Here is a 16,146-nt window from a genome sequence, read left to right as displayed (position 1 = left end):
AGTGGCCGCTCATGTATTGACCCGCCAAATTAAATTTATGATCTGAGGGATGCTGGATGTTGAAAACACCCGCCCTCTAAAATGTATCATCACAAGCACTCAAAATATAGGTCAATAACAAAGGAAGAACTTTATGACATTCAAAGATGGAGGCAAAGCACCAAGAATATACACACAATTCAGAATTTTTAAGTTGTTTTGACATCATAACAACATACAAATAGGAAAAATGAGAATTGTTTTTCATCTTTTGTTACTGCATGTTCTACCTTGTCCGCTATCTCAAATCTCCCAAATGACCACAGAAAATCTACTGCAGAGCAGCGCTGATTAGATCTAGTGCAGGAAGTGACGCCATCGTGTGGACAGTCATGGAAGTGTCACAGGAAAGAGAGGTCAGGGGAGGGTGTTCATAGAGCCTGCGGATCTGGGCTTAAGTGCTTATGGCAGATCTTTCAAGGTGGGAAACTGTTTGGAGTTGAGCAGATCAATGACAAAGTAGTTTGGGGTCCGTGGACACAGTAAGGCAAAGTCCTAAGGAAGCCTTCATAAGGAAACTGTTGTCTTATAAAAAGAGCTATTGCCTAGGTGAACCGTCTGATTTCCTGTTAAGAGAGATGGCTACTCAGATGAGCAAACTGTCTGGTTAAATTATTTGCAGAATTTTCTTGAAGCAAACAGTGAAGTTATTTATTGCTTTACAAGCTTATCTTCCAGGGAAGGATTTTTCTGGAACAAATAATTATGTCTCAGTGGTCTCAGTTCTCAGCCCCAGTAGGTAGGCTGTGTGTATGCAGGTGCTTTCGATTCTCATCTGCAGCCAAGCAGCTGCTTGGATTCCTCAGACACTCCAGGCTTTGGCCTCTTTGATTCCAAGCCACCTCCTCCTCTTCTTTTTTTTATACCTCTTTGGTTGCTCTCTGCTCACTTGGCTCTTTCTACATCTACTTGGTTTGTGGATGTACGTCTTGTTTCTTCTGCAAGCTCCCGGAAGGCACAATCCCTGCCTAATTCGTTTATGATTTCTCTATGGCCCCTGGCGTTATGCATAGTAAATGTACACTGAAGAGTTGTTCAATGAAGAATCAATGAATATTTGCTTGGAATTCATCTCCTGCTAATAAGGATAATATTATTATTGGTGAAATGAAAATTTCTGATTGTGTCTCATTATGGATGAGACTGATTCTTCCCTGGCACCTCATTGGAAGATAGATAATCTCGTAGCCACTAGAAGTTGACCCAGCAGGGGTGTTTGGATTAATACAGCAGCTGCAACAAACCAGAAAATATCAATCTGTATCATTTTGATAAAAATTATGAAATCACAGCTATCTGAGCTTCATACTCACTATGTTGAGCTCCTAGAAGATACTTCGCATGCCTCTGGGCTGGTAACTGCCTCATCTACAAGTAAGAAATTTGAATAAATAATATTTCATGGCTTCTTTCAGCTTATTCTGAAAGCATCAAAATTTACAAAGTTTTGTGCTATACTACTCAGATAAGTTATGCCTAGTAATTAGTGGTTGTATGGAAGATTTTCCTTCTGCAAACTACATTCATGCTTATATATGTTCATAAACTCAGGTCTATATGTTATTGAATTTTTATTCAGTCTTTTCCAAGGTTATTTTTAGATGTACTTTAAAGTTTTCATCTAGAGTTTTTTATTATGAAAAGTTCCAGACATCCAATTAGATATTTAAAATAGCATAATCAATGTCCATGTACACACTACCCAGCTTTGATAACTTCATTAGTTTAGTTCGTTTTCTGCCTCGATTTCACCATCTGTAAAATGGGGATAAAAATAGTACCTGCCTTACAGGGTCGTCGTGAGGATTAAATGAACTACACGCAAAACACTGTGAAGAGTGTTTTGTTCCTACTAAGCGTCACAGAAGTATTAGCTTTTCTTATTAACAATGATTGTTATACACTTTAGAGACAGATTTGAATAGCACCGTTCTTCTATGCTCCTGTTCCTCTTTCTCCTTCCCCTGAATTTGATACATACTTCAGGGGCGTTTACCATTTGCATGCATTATTTTATATTCTTAGTATATTTGTATGCATCGACATTGTTTAATAGATTCTCTAAACTTTCTGTAAATGACATTGCATTGTGCATAAACGATTGCAACATTTTTCTCACCTTTATGATTTTGAGATTTATCTGTTTTCTTTTTTTTTTTTTTTTTTTTTTTTTTTTGAGGCGGAGTCTCGCTCTGTCGCCCAGGCTGGAGTGCAGTGGCCAGATCTCAGCTCACTGCAAGCTCCGCCTCCTGGGTTTACGCCATTCTCCTGCCTCAGCCTCCCGAGTAGCTGGGACTACAGGCGCCCGCCACCTCGCCCGGCTAGTTTTTTGTATTTTTAGTAGAGACGGGGTTTCACCGTGTTAGCCAGGATGGTCTTGATCTCCTGACCTCGTGATCCGCCCGTCTCGGCCTCCCAAAGTGCTGGGATTACAGGCTTGAGCCACCGCGCCCGGCCGATTTATCTGTTTTCATACATTTCACTCTAGTTAACTCATATTAACTCACTCCCTAAACATCTTTGCTTCAGTGTCGTGGTCTCAATAAGAAATGAACACCTAATTTTACATTAGCCAACCCTACCCTTTATACTGTTGTATTTTCTCTTTTCCACACGTACTGATGACCATCCCAAATGTTACATCATTTACCTACTTATTAGTTTATTTTTATTGTCTCTCACCCCTTTAGAATGTGAGCTCCGATGAGGGATTTTTGTCTGTTTAATTTTTCACAGATGCGACCCCAGTGCCCTAATAGTGCCTGGCACAAAGTGGGTGCACAACAGGCTATTTGTTGAATGATTTTATCTCTTCTCCTGTTGATGGTCATTTTAGATGTGTCCTTTTGTTGTTGCTGTTATTACAAAAATGTTGCAGTAAATATTCTATTACGTATCTCCTTGTATAACCATGTAAGTTTCCCTCCAGTGTGTAAACCTATAAGTAGGTGTTAGGTGGGAGGTGAATATCTTCAGGATTCTCCTTAACTGGCTTAGGATATCTTGAGACAGCAAGTATTGGCTATTGAGAAAGAATGCACGAATAATCCTTTATAAATAAAAACCCATCAGCAGAGAGAAATGATTAAAATAAGCTTGGCTTTATTTATGAAAATGATAATGCTTTGAACTTGATTATATAAAGTCCTACTGCTGACTGAATGCAATTGCTCTGTCAAGATAGCTTAGTGAGTTTTCCATGGATCCTATTAACGCCTGGCTCTCAGACTAATTCAGAAATGGCTACTTCAGAACAGTGTTTGGCGACCCTAATCAACCTGGCTTAGCTGGATGAGCGAGCAGCCCACTGGATTCCTTCGCTGCTGCAGCCCAGCCTGCAGATGTGGCCCACGCTCTCTGGCTTGTGCTCAGAGGTCAGTGTTCAGTCTCGCTGCATTGTCTTTGATCACATTGAATCATCATTTATTTTTGATGCCATTTCATCGTTAGTCGGTTTCCTTTTCTAAGTTGTACTTAGGGGGGAAATAGAAGGTTACTGTAATTGTCAAGCCCACATTAGGGATTCTAAGTGATAGCCAAGAGAGAAATTAATTCTCAAAGCGTTTCGCACCAAACAGCAGCAATCTGCAAATTGCAGATTATTTGCGTCATATGGCCGGTGCCGGGAGCACATCACAGAGCTGAAATCCATTTCCATTTCTATCCCAAGCCTGGGTGCTCACGATTTTCCATTGAACCCAAAGGATATCACAATTGCTCCTGTGATGATTTGCAAGGAAATTAAAAGCAAAAATAGTGATTGAAGACTCATGTGGTTTTTAATGCTTCTCAATGGAATATATTTTCCAAATGAGTTTTCCCTGCTTTACAGCATGATTGTTAAGGAAATTCACCAAAAGCTTTCTGAAAACATTGTGGCTCAGTTAATCTCTCAAAGGTATTTGTTTTGTTTTGTTTTGTTTTGGGTTGCTTTTTCTCAGTAGCTGTCAGTGACTTTGTGGAAATGCTACACAACTTTGTGACGCATTTTCACTGAGGAGCTTCCCAGTTAGATGATAAAATGACCTTTAAGGTATAGCAACAGAATGAAAGTAAATGTTGATTACAGATACTAATTGAAATAAAAGGCCCGGTTTCGACGTTGTCTTTAAAAAAAAAAAAAAAAATTCAATCCTGTCTTTACATGCTTTTTAACAAATTCGCTTATTCATTTTTAATACCAAAAAGCTTCATTGAACACCAATGAGCTCAGATTTGTAGAAAACACAGGCAAGAGATGAGTGAGGGGTTTAATAACTGGAGGAAAAACACAACAGAAGAACACAAACCTGTGAGCATGGCATAGGATAGCCCGGAACGAGGTGAAATTCTCTTTTAAATTGCCAAGGACAGCAGGATGGGTTTTAAAAGTGGAATCCAGGACAAGAAAAGAGGGAAAAGATAGAAAAGAATAGGCTCTTATCAAGAAAGGTAACACAGTGTCAATAGGTAAAAACACTACTCTATTTCTGTGTGTTCTGTTTTCTTGAGCAAAGATGTTAGAAAGGACAGAATAACAATTTAAGGAGAACCTTGTGCTTAAGAAAAGTGAGGACAGAATATGGCATATACAAATATTTTAAGTGCCAGTAGATGTCCAAACACTTCCATTATAGTCTCAGAGATGCTGCCGAGAATCTTTGAGATCCAATAAAGAGATCAGAGTTCTGGAGGTGATTTTTTTTAACTTTTCACAATGAGGAAAGATTGAATCTCAAAAGTTGAAAAGTAGTGAGTTTCATACCAGTTTCACCCATCAAGCACCCAAAGGAGAAAAAATCATGTGAGAACTTACTCACGTATTACGTAAGGAATACTCATTACATAAAATAATATGTGGTCATTAAGAGTCAGTGCAGATTTACCAAAAATGAATGCAGAAGGAGCCATATGTGAGGGAGGTGATGCTTAAAGGGCATGGAAGGATTGGACATGGTCTCTGTCGCTCCAAATCCAGAAGTAGTACTGTGGTTTTTATTCGTCAGGCTCATTTTTGACTCCCTGCCACCTCCACCCGCTCCACTAACGTCTTCCTGTCTCCCTACACGAATGCATTCTGTGTGCCCGTCTTGCAGTTCTAGTTTTGTTATTTTTAAGCCCCATCTTCACACTGAGTTTATATCTGGCCATTTCCTATACTAATGTTCCTGTGATGAGCACAGTTTGCAGATAGCCGTCCACGGTCTTCTTAAATATCTTGACCCCTTCCAGCTCTTCTCATCTAAGTCTACGCTGTGTCTGGTCTTGTTTGGTGGTTTTTTTGAATCTACCAGGTGTTTCAAGTAATTATGTAGTCTTCTGTGAAAGATGTTTATATATGAGCTATCATCAACATCAGTCCTTTCGCTTGTATCTTAGGAGACGGCCAAAATACAAATTCTGAAGATAAGCTAATTTAAAATATTGTTTCTTATTTTACCCAGGATTAAAATAAGTCAAAGCCATTTTCTCAAGTCTGAGTGACATAAAAGACCACTTGTAAAGAAACAAAAAATTCTCCAAAACACCCAAGGTTGAATGAAATTATTTTTAAGACAATATGGCTTAAATGCATCTAGATATAAACTGAGCTATAAATACTTTATGCTTATACAACTAGAAGGCCCACATAAAAACATATCAATTAAGTATAAGTGAAAGTACAAGACCAAAATATTCTGATGGACTCTATCAATTTAATACGGCAGAGGCCATCATTTTACCGACACTAAAGCAGTGCTTGGGATCCAAACAGAGCCCTGAGGGGTTGGCCCAGATTCGTTCCATCTCAGCAGGCCTGGGACCCTGAGCTGCAGGCTGCCTCCCTTCCCCCACCACTTCTCCTGTGACTCTACCCTTCCGACATTTGGCCCCAGACCATGGGACGTGACTGGTGGGGGAAGCCTCCCTTGCGTTCTATCCACTCCTTTCTCATTTATTTCAGCAAACTAAGCTACGATGACTTGCTCCCAAAGAGATCGAAAGCACAGGAACTGACTTGAGGCTGAATTTCATAGCAGTTTTTGGTTGAATTGAAGCCAATCCAATGCTCCAGAATATATACTTTTACTATTGTTTAGGTGATCATCAGAATAACAACACCAAAATGAATAACTTCTCAAAAAGAATCTCCAGCCTGCAGGTCTCCATGGCCTCTAGTTGGAGAAGCAACTCAAGCTCAAGCATCTGTTTCTCACTTGAAGGATCTAGTTTTCCTTCTCTACAGTACCAGACATGCCTGTGGAAACTAACGTATTATGTTTTCCACTAAAATATTCACCTTGGGTTATTTATTTATTTATTTATTTATTTATTTATTTATTGAGACAGAGTCTTGCTCTTGTCGCCCAGGCTAGAGTGCAGTGGCACAATCTTGCCCCACTGCAACCTCCACCTCCCAGGTTCAAGTGATTCTCCTGCCTCAGCCTCCCAACTAGCTGGGATTACAGGTGCCCACCACCACGTCTGGCTAAATTTTGTATTTTTAGGAGAAATGGCGTTTCACCATGTTGGCCAGGCTGGTCTCAAACTCCTGACCTCGTGATCCTCCCACCTCAACCTCCCAAAGTGCTGGGATTACAGGTGTGAGCCACCACACCTGGCCAGGATTTTTGTTTATTTTCTTTTTTTTTTTTTTTTTTTTTTTTTTTTGAGGCGGAGTCTCGCTCTGTCGCCCAGGCTGGAGTGCAGTGGCGCGATCTCGGCTCACTGCAAGCTCCGCCTCCCGGGTTCCCGCCATTCTCCTGCCTCAGCCTCCCGAGTAGCTGGGACTACAGGCACCGCCACCACGCCCGGCTAATTTTTTTGTATTTTTTTAGTGGAGACGGGGTTTCATTGTGTTAGCCAGGATGGTCTCGATCTCCTGACCTCGTGATCCGCCCGCCTCGGCCTCCCAAAGTGCTGGGATTACAGGCTTGAGCCACCGCGCCCGGCCATTTTTGTTTATTTTCTTGGTAGATCACCTATTTACACTTGTGTTTAAATTTTATGCACATTTTTATAATCTTTTGTACTACTCAGTAAACATTTATGAAGTACTTTCTCAAAGTATGAAATGTTATATAATATAGGCTAAAACTATGTTCCAGCATTTTACATGGCCATAGAATTTTGGAATTGGAATGAACTCAGTGTTAGTCAGGGTTCTCCCAAGAAACAGGACCTTTCTGTCTATAGGATCTATAGAGAGAAAGAGACAGGAAGACATTTACTGGGGGAACGGCTCACACAATTATGGCGGCCAAGCAGTCCCGCAATCTGCCATCTGTAAGCTGGAAAACCAGGAAAGCTTTTGGTCTAATTCAGTCTGAGTCTGAAGGCCTGAGAACTAGGGGCGGCAGGTTTGGGGGTCATGTATGTCTTGCAGTCAGAAGGCCTGAGAACCAGGAAATCTGATCTTTGAGGCTCTAGAAGAGAAAGAGCATTCGTCGTTCTCTGCCTTCTTGTTCTGTGCAGGCCCTGAGTGCCCTCAGTGGATGGGACGATGCCTGCCCACATTGCTGAGAGTAGATCTTCTTGGTCCACTGATTCGGATGCCAGTCTCTCCCAGAAACAGTCTCACACACATACCCAGAAATAACATGTTATCACCTATCTGGGCACCCCTTAGCCCAGTCAAGTAGACACATAAATTCATCATCGTACCCAGTAAGGATTCCTCTCTAAAATATCCTGCATAAGTATCCATTTTGTGTGTGTTGGAAAACCTGCAGTTACTATCTTATAAGACAATTTATTCCAATTTTTTCTGTTGGTTTAAATCCTACTCTCTGAAACAATGTACAAATCTAATCTTTATTGCAATGAGCACCTTCATCTGTGTGAATACAGGTTTTCTCAGTCCTCAGCTTGCTCTCCCCCAGACAAACACTCCCAGGGCTTCTGACCACTGTCACATCACAATGCTGAGGAATATGAGAAATGGCCCCATCGTTTAGTTGATATGTTCTGCATACAATCCAGTTTCCTGAATAGGAAGTTCAATAGATTATGTAATCCATAGGTCTTATCTCAAAGAAACAGATTTTTATATCAATTTTGTTTCTAGAGAGAATAATATAAATGATCCAGTTACAGTGTCTCATGCCTATAATCCCAGCACTTTGGGAGGCTGAAGTGGGAGGATCAGTTGAGCCCAGGAGTTTGAGACCAGCCTGGACAGCATAGTGAGATCCCATCTCTACAAAAATTAGGAAAAAAAAAAAAAAAACAAACTTAGCCAGGCTTGGTAGTGCGCACACCTGTAGTCCCAGCTACTCAGGAAGCTGAAGCAAGAGGTACCTTCAGCCAGTAGATCAAGGCTGCAGTGAACCATGATTACACGCTGCATCCCAGCCTGGAGTAAGACCCTGACTCAAAAAAACAATAGTATAAATGACTACAACCTAATATTGAGGAATAGTTCTATTGAAAAGACAGGGATGCAACACATTTTAAATGATATTAAGCATATACTGGCCTAAATTGTATATATCTATACATTTGAGTCTTGAACAATGTAAGGCTTAGGAACACCAACATCCCTGAAGTCAAAAAACTATGTGGAGCTTTTGACTCCCCCAAAACTTAACTACTAATAGCCTGCTATTGACTAGAAGCCCTGCCTATAACATCAATAGTCTATGAACACATATTCTATAGGTTATATGTATTATATACTGTATTCTTAAAGTAAGATAGAGAAAGGAAAATGTTAGTAAGAAAAATCCTAAGGAAGAGAAAAATGTATTAACTACCCATTAAGTGACAGTGGATCATCATAAAGGTTTTCATCTTCATTGTCTTCACAGCTGGTGGCTGAGGAGGAGGAGCGGGGGGAAGGGTTGGTCCTGCTGTCTCAGGGGTAGCAGAGGCAGAAGAAAAATCTGTGTATAAGTGGACCCACAAAGTTCAAGCCCATGTTGTTCCAGGGTCAACTGTATTTTAATTTACATGGAATATGTATTATATTATATATGTTATATTATTATATATAAATATATATATAGGCCAATATTTATATTAATTATATAATTATATAAAATTATATATTTACATATATAATTTTTATATGAGTTATGTAAAAATATATAACTCATAGCTATACATTAAATATAATGATATAATTATATTTTGTACATGTATTTTAATTCCATGTGTATATGTGTGTATGTGTGTATATATGTGTGTATATATATACACAAATGCACACATATACATATATATATATTCATTTATTTATTTAACCTATTTACTTACTTAATTTTATAACTGAAGAAGGAAAATGTGAAAGTTTGAAGGGGCTTGGATTGATTGAGTGGAACGAGAAAGTGATGGGCACCAGAATTGCTGGGGCCTTCTCTCTTGGTCCTTGTCTCTTGGTCCTTCTGTAAGATGGCCTTTCCAAACTTAAACACAGGACCTAATAGGTCTTCACAACGCCTCTTGACAAAACCAGGCAAGGTACTAACCCCCAGCTGAGCCCTCCAAAGAATGGATGTCCTGCTACCCTATCTTTGCTCTTACCTCTCCATGAGCAGGCCCCTGGCCTTAAGGGTGAGCAAACAGGACATGATGAATAAGTCAGAGCCTGTGGTCACCAGCTCCCCCACTCTGGCCCCATGGAATCCTGGCTGTATGTGAGGAACCAGTGACATGCTGGACACGTTTCTAAGAACCAGAGTGGCATGATATCCTAAGGCCAGATCACAATCAGAGGGGAGAGAAGGCCTGGCTAGAGTCACAGGCAACTGTTTTCTAAAGAGGTGCGGTTGGAGGCCAGGCAGTGGCCATAGCTATTTTGAGGGTTTGGCTTTTTTTGTGGTTGGTTAGATGTGTGTTTTTCAGGTACACATCTGTGTCCTCTCAAAAGGCAACACTGGCGGTTGATAGTCATAACTGTATGTAAGAACATATAACCACACAGAGTGAAAATGACATTTTTGTGATTAATTCTTCTTTCCAACAGCTGGCTGTCCCAACTCCTTGATTAAAGAGCTCCATCACTTCAGGATTCTGGGAGAAGAGCAGGTGAGTGAGCATCTCAAAGGCTGCATCAGACTGCCATGAAAGATAGACGCTAATGAGACAGTTTGGGCTCCCCAGGGAGGCCGAGTATGTCTCCTGACCCTGGGCGCCCTGAAATGGGGAAGAAAACCATGGTGGAGATATGTGTGAGGACACTTTTTTCCTCTTCTATCCATCAGACCTGACAGGTTATTAATTGCTACATCTGCTATCTGCCAGTGTGTTTCATCTCAAGACTCCAGCAGGAAGCAGGCACTGCATCGTGGCAGACGAGCAAACAAAAACATGCAGAGATGAATTATGCCTGAGGGATTGATGGTCACAGACATTGCTGAGTTGCTGTCTGTGGGTGAATGTGTGAGCTTTTTTCTTTCTTTCTTTTCTTTTTTTTTTTTTTTTTTTACCAGATTTTTGTATTGTGTGTTTGTTATCTGTATTTCATGGCAGCCTCTTTGTACACGGGTATGAACGTGTGACATCTACATAAAGGATGGCCACTGAAAGTGGATTATTTAAATGCTGTGTTGTGCTCAGTGAGGCATGTCATAATTTAAATAGATATGCTAAGTAAATAATTCAGGGTGCTAAATATTATATATATGTACACACATATATAGTTTGGACTGCTTAAAAATACATTTCTTGATCCCTATATGGAACTACGAACTCTGTATTAGTATGTTAAATCTAGGTGTCAAGTTATCCTTAAAATACACTAAAGAGTTGGCAAAAGGTTGGTTGACCTAATTTCCAGTGTTATTTATTTTATTTGATTGATTGATTGATTGATTTTTTTGAGACAGAGTCCTGCTCTGTCATCCAGGCTGGAGTGCAGTGGCACGATCTTAGCTCACTGCAAGCTCCGCCTCCCGGGTTCAGGCCATTCTCCTGCCTCAGCCTCCTGAGTAGCTGGGACTACAGGCACCTGCCACCACACCTGGCTAACTTTTTGTATTTTTAGTAGAGACAAGGTTTCACTATGTTAGCCAGGATGGTTTCAGTCTCCTGACCTCATGATCCACCTGCGTCAGCCTCCCAAAGTGCTGGGATTACAGGCATGAGCCAACGCGCCCAGTCCAGTGTTATTTATTTTTACTCCTAAAGATCGTCTCTGCCAACTTTGACCAGGAAATATGCAAATAGAGATGTGGCAGCTCACTTTCATCAATGAGTTTTTGGTTTGTGTGTTTTTGATTGCTGTATATATGTGGCAAAGTAAAACTGCCCATTTCCAATATGAGAATAAAAACAAAAGGATTAGTTAGGAGAGGATAAGAAACTGGAATCACTTCCACATCCTGGAGTTAGAGAATTACAGTACACCCCCTTCATTTTTTTATATTGTGAGTTTCCAGAATAGCAGGCATAAATGTGTATTTAAATACAAGCGAAATCAGTTATCGCATATTGCAGGTAAAAGTTGATAACTGACTCTCCCAAACATAACTACTTATGAAGACACCTGGATCTCACAGCCATTTTCCAGTAAAAGCCTAAGACTTCTTAAAGCAAGAATCACTGGTTGTTACCCTGACATTTCTGCTCAGATAATGGAGCCTTCTCTTCGAACTTGTACCAATGTTTGCAGATTGTTTCCATTTTTGTTTTAGAGTCAATGGGTAATTAGTAAGGAAAGAAGCCAACAGTAATCATCTCCTCAGATGTAAGATGTAGGCATGGGCTTGGACAAAAGAGTGGCCAGTTCCACCTGGTAACAGTAGGGGGTGCAGAATATGCAGGCACAGACATATGAGCATTGGATTTGATGGTAAACCTTCCGTAAGAGCTCTGCTGGTTGTTTCTCTTTTCTTGGTGAAACAGGAAGCTAGGTCATCAGCTGAGAGTAAAGATGGGGGAAGAGTTTTACAGGGAAAGGAGATGTATTAGTCTGGTCTCACATTGCTATAAGTAAATACCCGAGACTGGGTAACTTACAAAGGAAAGAGGTTTAATTGACTCACAGTTCCACATGACTGGGGAGGCCTCAGGAAACTTACAATCATGGCGGAAGGCGAAGGGGAAGCAAGGTACCTTCTTCACAAGGCTGCAGGAGGGAAAAGTGCAAGCAGGAGAAATGCCAGTCAGTTGTTACAACCATCAGATCTCATGAGAACTCATTCACTATCATGAGAACATCATGGGGGAATCACTCCCATGATTCAATCACTTCCACCCTTGGTCCCGCCCTTGACACTTGGGGATTATGGGGATTACAATTTGAGATGAGAATTTGGGTGGGGACATGGCGAAACCATGTCAGGAGAGGATAATGAAATTGTCATTTAGGAGGGTGTGGAGGGAATAAACCTGCGAAATGGTTGAATTTGGAATGAGGTCAATCCCCCGGATGTTTTTCTGACACACTCATCTGTGTAGGCACAGACGCAGAAAAGGCACTGGCATTGAAGTTTTGCCATCGAAATGTAACAAAAACAAGAGGGAGGCTTAGAAGCTGAGGGTGGATCTCATCTTAGAGTGTTACAACAACAGAGTAAGCTGAGGGTGAATCTAAGGGAGTGATCATGACTGACCATGAAATTTCAGCTGGGCAAACAGAGAAGCCAGATGAGAGAGAGGACAGGGAAAATTTGTTACAGACACCAGTGGCTCGAAGAATTTTCGGGATTTGAGTACTAGAAGGGTTGAACTGGACTAACAGGCATCGGCCAAAGGATGAAAGACTTCACATTGAGTTTGTGGAGGAGCTGCATAGTCAGCACCGACAAGGTCAGAGGATGCCTAGGGAGGCTGTGTGTCTGATTTCAGATGGAGGACAAGGTGACGAGAGGAGTTGAGGTCATGGAATTGGGAAGTCAGAAAGTTGGGAGTACCACCCATGTGCCCACTGAGATCTTCCAGAATTGCAAACTGAAGATTTGGGAAATGAGAGAGAGAGAAGTGGATGTCAGTAGCTGACTGCAGAAGGGGAAATAGTGCATGGTGTAGGCTGATGGGTTGAAATGGAAAGTTGGAGGGCTTTAAAAGGAGAAAGGGAAAATGTTTTCCTTACAACGCTATAGAGCAATGCTTTGTGGTACTGGGAGTGCAGTCGCAAAAACATTTGAGGGTGCTGCAGGCAAAATAGTGTCCTCGGGTACGAGCCTGTTTCAGTTAGGGAAGAATGTAAGAACAACATTGAGAAAGCAGATTGCAGTTACGGGGCAGTTACTGCTGATTGTCCGTGAGTCCCCCAAGCACGGGGGAAGGGTCTCAGGGTTTGGGGCAGCTGGAATATGTGGTAGGAAAAAGGATACACAGAGTGGATGTGGAGCTTGGGGCTCAGCCTGGAGAGATGGCACAGGAGTCAGACATTCTTTGGTGACTGACATGAACAGGGCATCTCAGTCAGGAACATTTATATTCTGATTATTCATGACAAGACCTACTGGCCTCTAGGCAGATGGTGGCAATGAGTCTCCCGAGAGGAAGCAGAGAGCTCTTGTCCCCAGCATTCCTGCCAGCGGTGGGGGCAGCTGCTCCAGGAGCTGGTGAAACTCTTGGGATCTCACTGGATGCTTGAGGCAACTGACATCACTTGATCAAATAAAATGTTTATATTAATGTCTGTTACAAGCATTCTTGGACAAATCATTTTTGTCTCTCTAACTTAGCTTTCTGTAGACAAGGGAGAGTGAAGCTCAATCATCTCTTAGAATATTTGTAAATAAATAGGATGCCAAGTAAGTTTCAAATATTAAGTGCTATACTAAAGCTTCTCTGATTTCAAACGCTGTTCACAATCAGCTTTCCAAAGTGGCAACAAAATAGACAGTAAAATAAGTATAATACTCACTTAGAAAATGAGTTGATAAAACCTAAAAAGATGCTGGTTAATTACTAATTCATTGTCGGATGGCAGAGACCCACAGCAGCCCTCTAATTTCTTTGTATGTGGTTCCTTTCTGTTTTCATTGATCTTTAGTAGGTATCTTGATTTTTTAGATTTGGATTAAAAATTAAACACTATATGTCATTGCCTTCCCGAAACAAAAATAAACTCCTTAAAATAATACATTTATATTAGCTTCTTAGCCCCTTCTCTGATTTGTGTTCACAATTCATATTCATATAGCACCTTTCAACATTCCTTCCCCCTAGTCCAAATTCTTTGGCAAAGACATTATCACATTATAGGAAACTAAAGTCAGTCTGCAGTTCTAGGTGAGCCCTACAGAAATCAGGTGTGATGTCTGGAGTCCATAGTTTGCAGGGCCTTTGGACCAATTGCATTTGAGAAGTACCTCCATTTATACCAGCTTCCTCCACCTTAGGTTTAATCACCAAAATTTTATGGAAATAACCTTTACTCATTCAACAAAAATGTATTGAATACCTTCTTGTACTAGTATTGTGCTAGTGTCGGATAAAATAGTAAACGAGGAAGTCACAGTTACTGATCATAATAGATGCTAGGATAGAAACAAATAGGGATGTCACCTACTTTAGATGAGGGTTGGTTGAGAAGCCCTGAGACTAAGTGTTGAGGTGACACCAGCTATTGAAGGAGCTAGCATTATGGGAGTGGGCAGAAGAGCATCCCAAGCAGAGGAAAGCACACATCCAGTGCCCCCAAGGAGGTGAAGAGCTTGCTTTATTCAAGACACTAAATTCAACCAAGGTGGCTGGAAAATAGTAAGCAGGAGGGACAGTACCAAAAGATGAAGGCCACCTGGACCATGGATGCCAGGGTTAAGCATATGGGTTTGTTATGAGTTCAGTGGAAAATCCTTGAAGGTTTAAGCAAGGGGCTAGAATTATCCAAATTACATTTTGAGCATGTCAGTCTTGTTGCAATATGGAGAGGCTCTGGATTAAGACAGTTGGCAGCAGAGACAAAAAGAAGTGAATCTTGAGAGGGAGAATTCAAGGACTTGGAGACTGACTGGCTGTAGGCCAGGGAAAGGAAGGAATTTGAAAGTTCTATTCGACTGAGATGAGCAAAATGGGGCAGGTGAGATCAGAGGCATGGGATGTGAGCTTCAATTCTGAACACATTTGCTATGCCTGAAGCATGGAGAAGGAGATAAGTTGGGACTTGGATGTGTGAGTGGGAGCTTGGAGGACAGTGAGACCTGAGGTCCGAGACAGAGAGATAACTTTGGAATTACCAGCATGTAGAGGATATTTAACATCCATGGGGATTCTCAGGAGAAGCCAAGAAAGGAGGGACCATGATTGGATGAACCCTAAGGAACACCAACGTTTGGAAATTGGGTAAAGAGTAGCAACAGCAAAGGAGACCAAGAAGGAACTTCAAGAAAAGTAGAAGACAATCCAGGGCCATATGGTATTGAAGAAGCCGAGAAGGTGAGAAGGCGGGCCTTCCGGAGGAGGAATGGCGATTGTGGTGTTGAAGAAGCCGAGAAGGTGGGTCCTCCAGAGGAGAATGGCGATTTATGGTATTGGGGAAGCCAAGAAGGCGGGCCTTCCAGAGGAGGAATGGTGATTTGTGTTGAATGCTACTGAGAGGTTGCAGAAGATGAAGCCAGGGAGCGTCCTTCACCTGTGGCATCGTGGCAAAAATCACAAATGACCATAATGAGCAGTTTTGGGGGATGCGTAAAGACAGGAGCCATAGTTTTATGGGAAGAAGGGTGAACAGAAGGGGAGGATAATTACTTCTAGAGGGTTTGCTATGAAGAGAGAGAAATGCAGCAACCACAAGACCATTCTTTAAAGATTGAAGGGCCAGAACTTGTTTTACACTCACAGGAAGGATTCCGTAGAGATGAATTACCTGGTGATTTGAGAGAGAGATCTGAGAACTGAAGAAGGGAAGTACTTTGGAAGGCAAGAAGGGCTCAGATCCAGCACAGAGGGAGGAGTCGGCCCCTAACAGGAGGCAGGCCACTTTTTGTGTTGTGAGCAGGGCTGGAGAGGGTGAGTGCAGGTGCAGGTGTGTTCGTAGTTGCAGGGATGCAAAAAGGAGAGATGGAATATGATGGCTCCATGAAGGCAGATGTCATTTTTCACTGCTGTGTCTTCCACATAGAAGAGTACTTGACACTTGGAATATGCTTAGGAAACATCTGTTGAGCACGTCAGGACATCAGCCATGATTCCTCTCTACTCAGTGAAATATAAAGTGTGGACGGCTGGAGAGAGGTAGGCCCTACCTGCATT

The 16,146-nt window shown here is 41.5% G+C and overlaps 1 protein-coding gene across 4 annotated transcripts in view; it reads left to right on the top strand.

The window, feature by feature from the left end:
- The window catches only part of PRKN (parkin RBR E3 ubiquitin protein ligase), a 1,383,066-nt gene that overhangs the window by 1,150,332 nt on the left and 216,588 nt on the right, over nt 1-16,146 (top strand). For all 4 annotated transcript variants that reach the window (XM_050789300.1, XM_050789297.1, XM_050789298.1 and 1 more), the window contains one exon: nt 9,965-10,026. In XM_050789300.1, the coding sequence (XP_050645257.1) occupies nt 9,965-10,026 (62 nt within the window). The remainder of the gene's footprint in view (nt 1-9,964; nt 10,027-16,146) is intronic.

Source organism: Macaca thibetana, chromosome 4 (genome assembly GCF_024542745.1).
Source record: "Macaca thibetana thibetana isolate TM-01 chromosome 4, ASM2454274v1, whole genome shotgun sequence".
NCBI lineage: Eukaryota > Metazoa > Chordata > Mammalia > Primates > Cercopithecidae > Macaca > Macaca thibetana.
The sequence above is the reverse complement of the archived record's forward strand: the minus strand, read 5'-3'. Positions and strand labels throughout refer to the sequence as shown.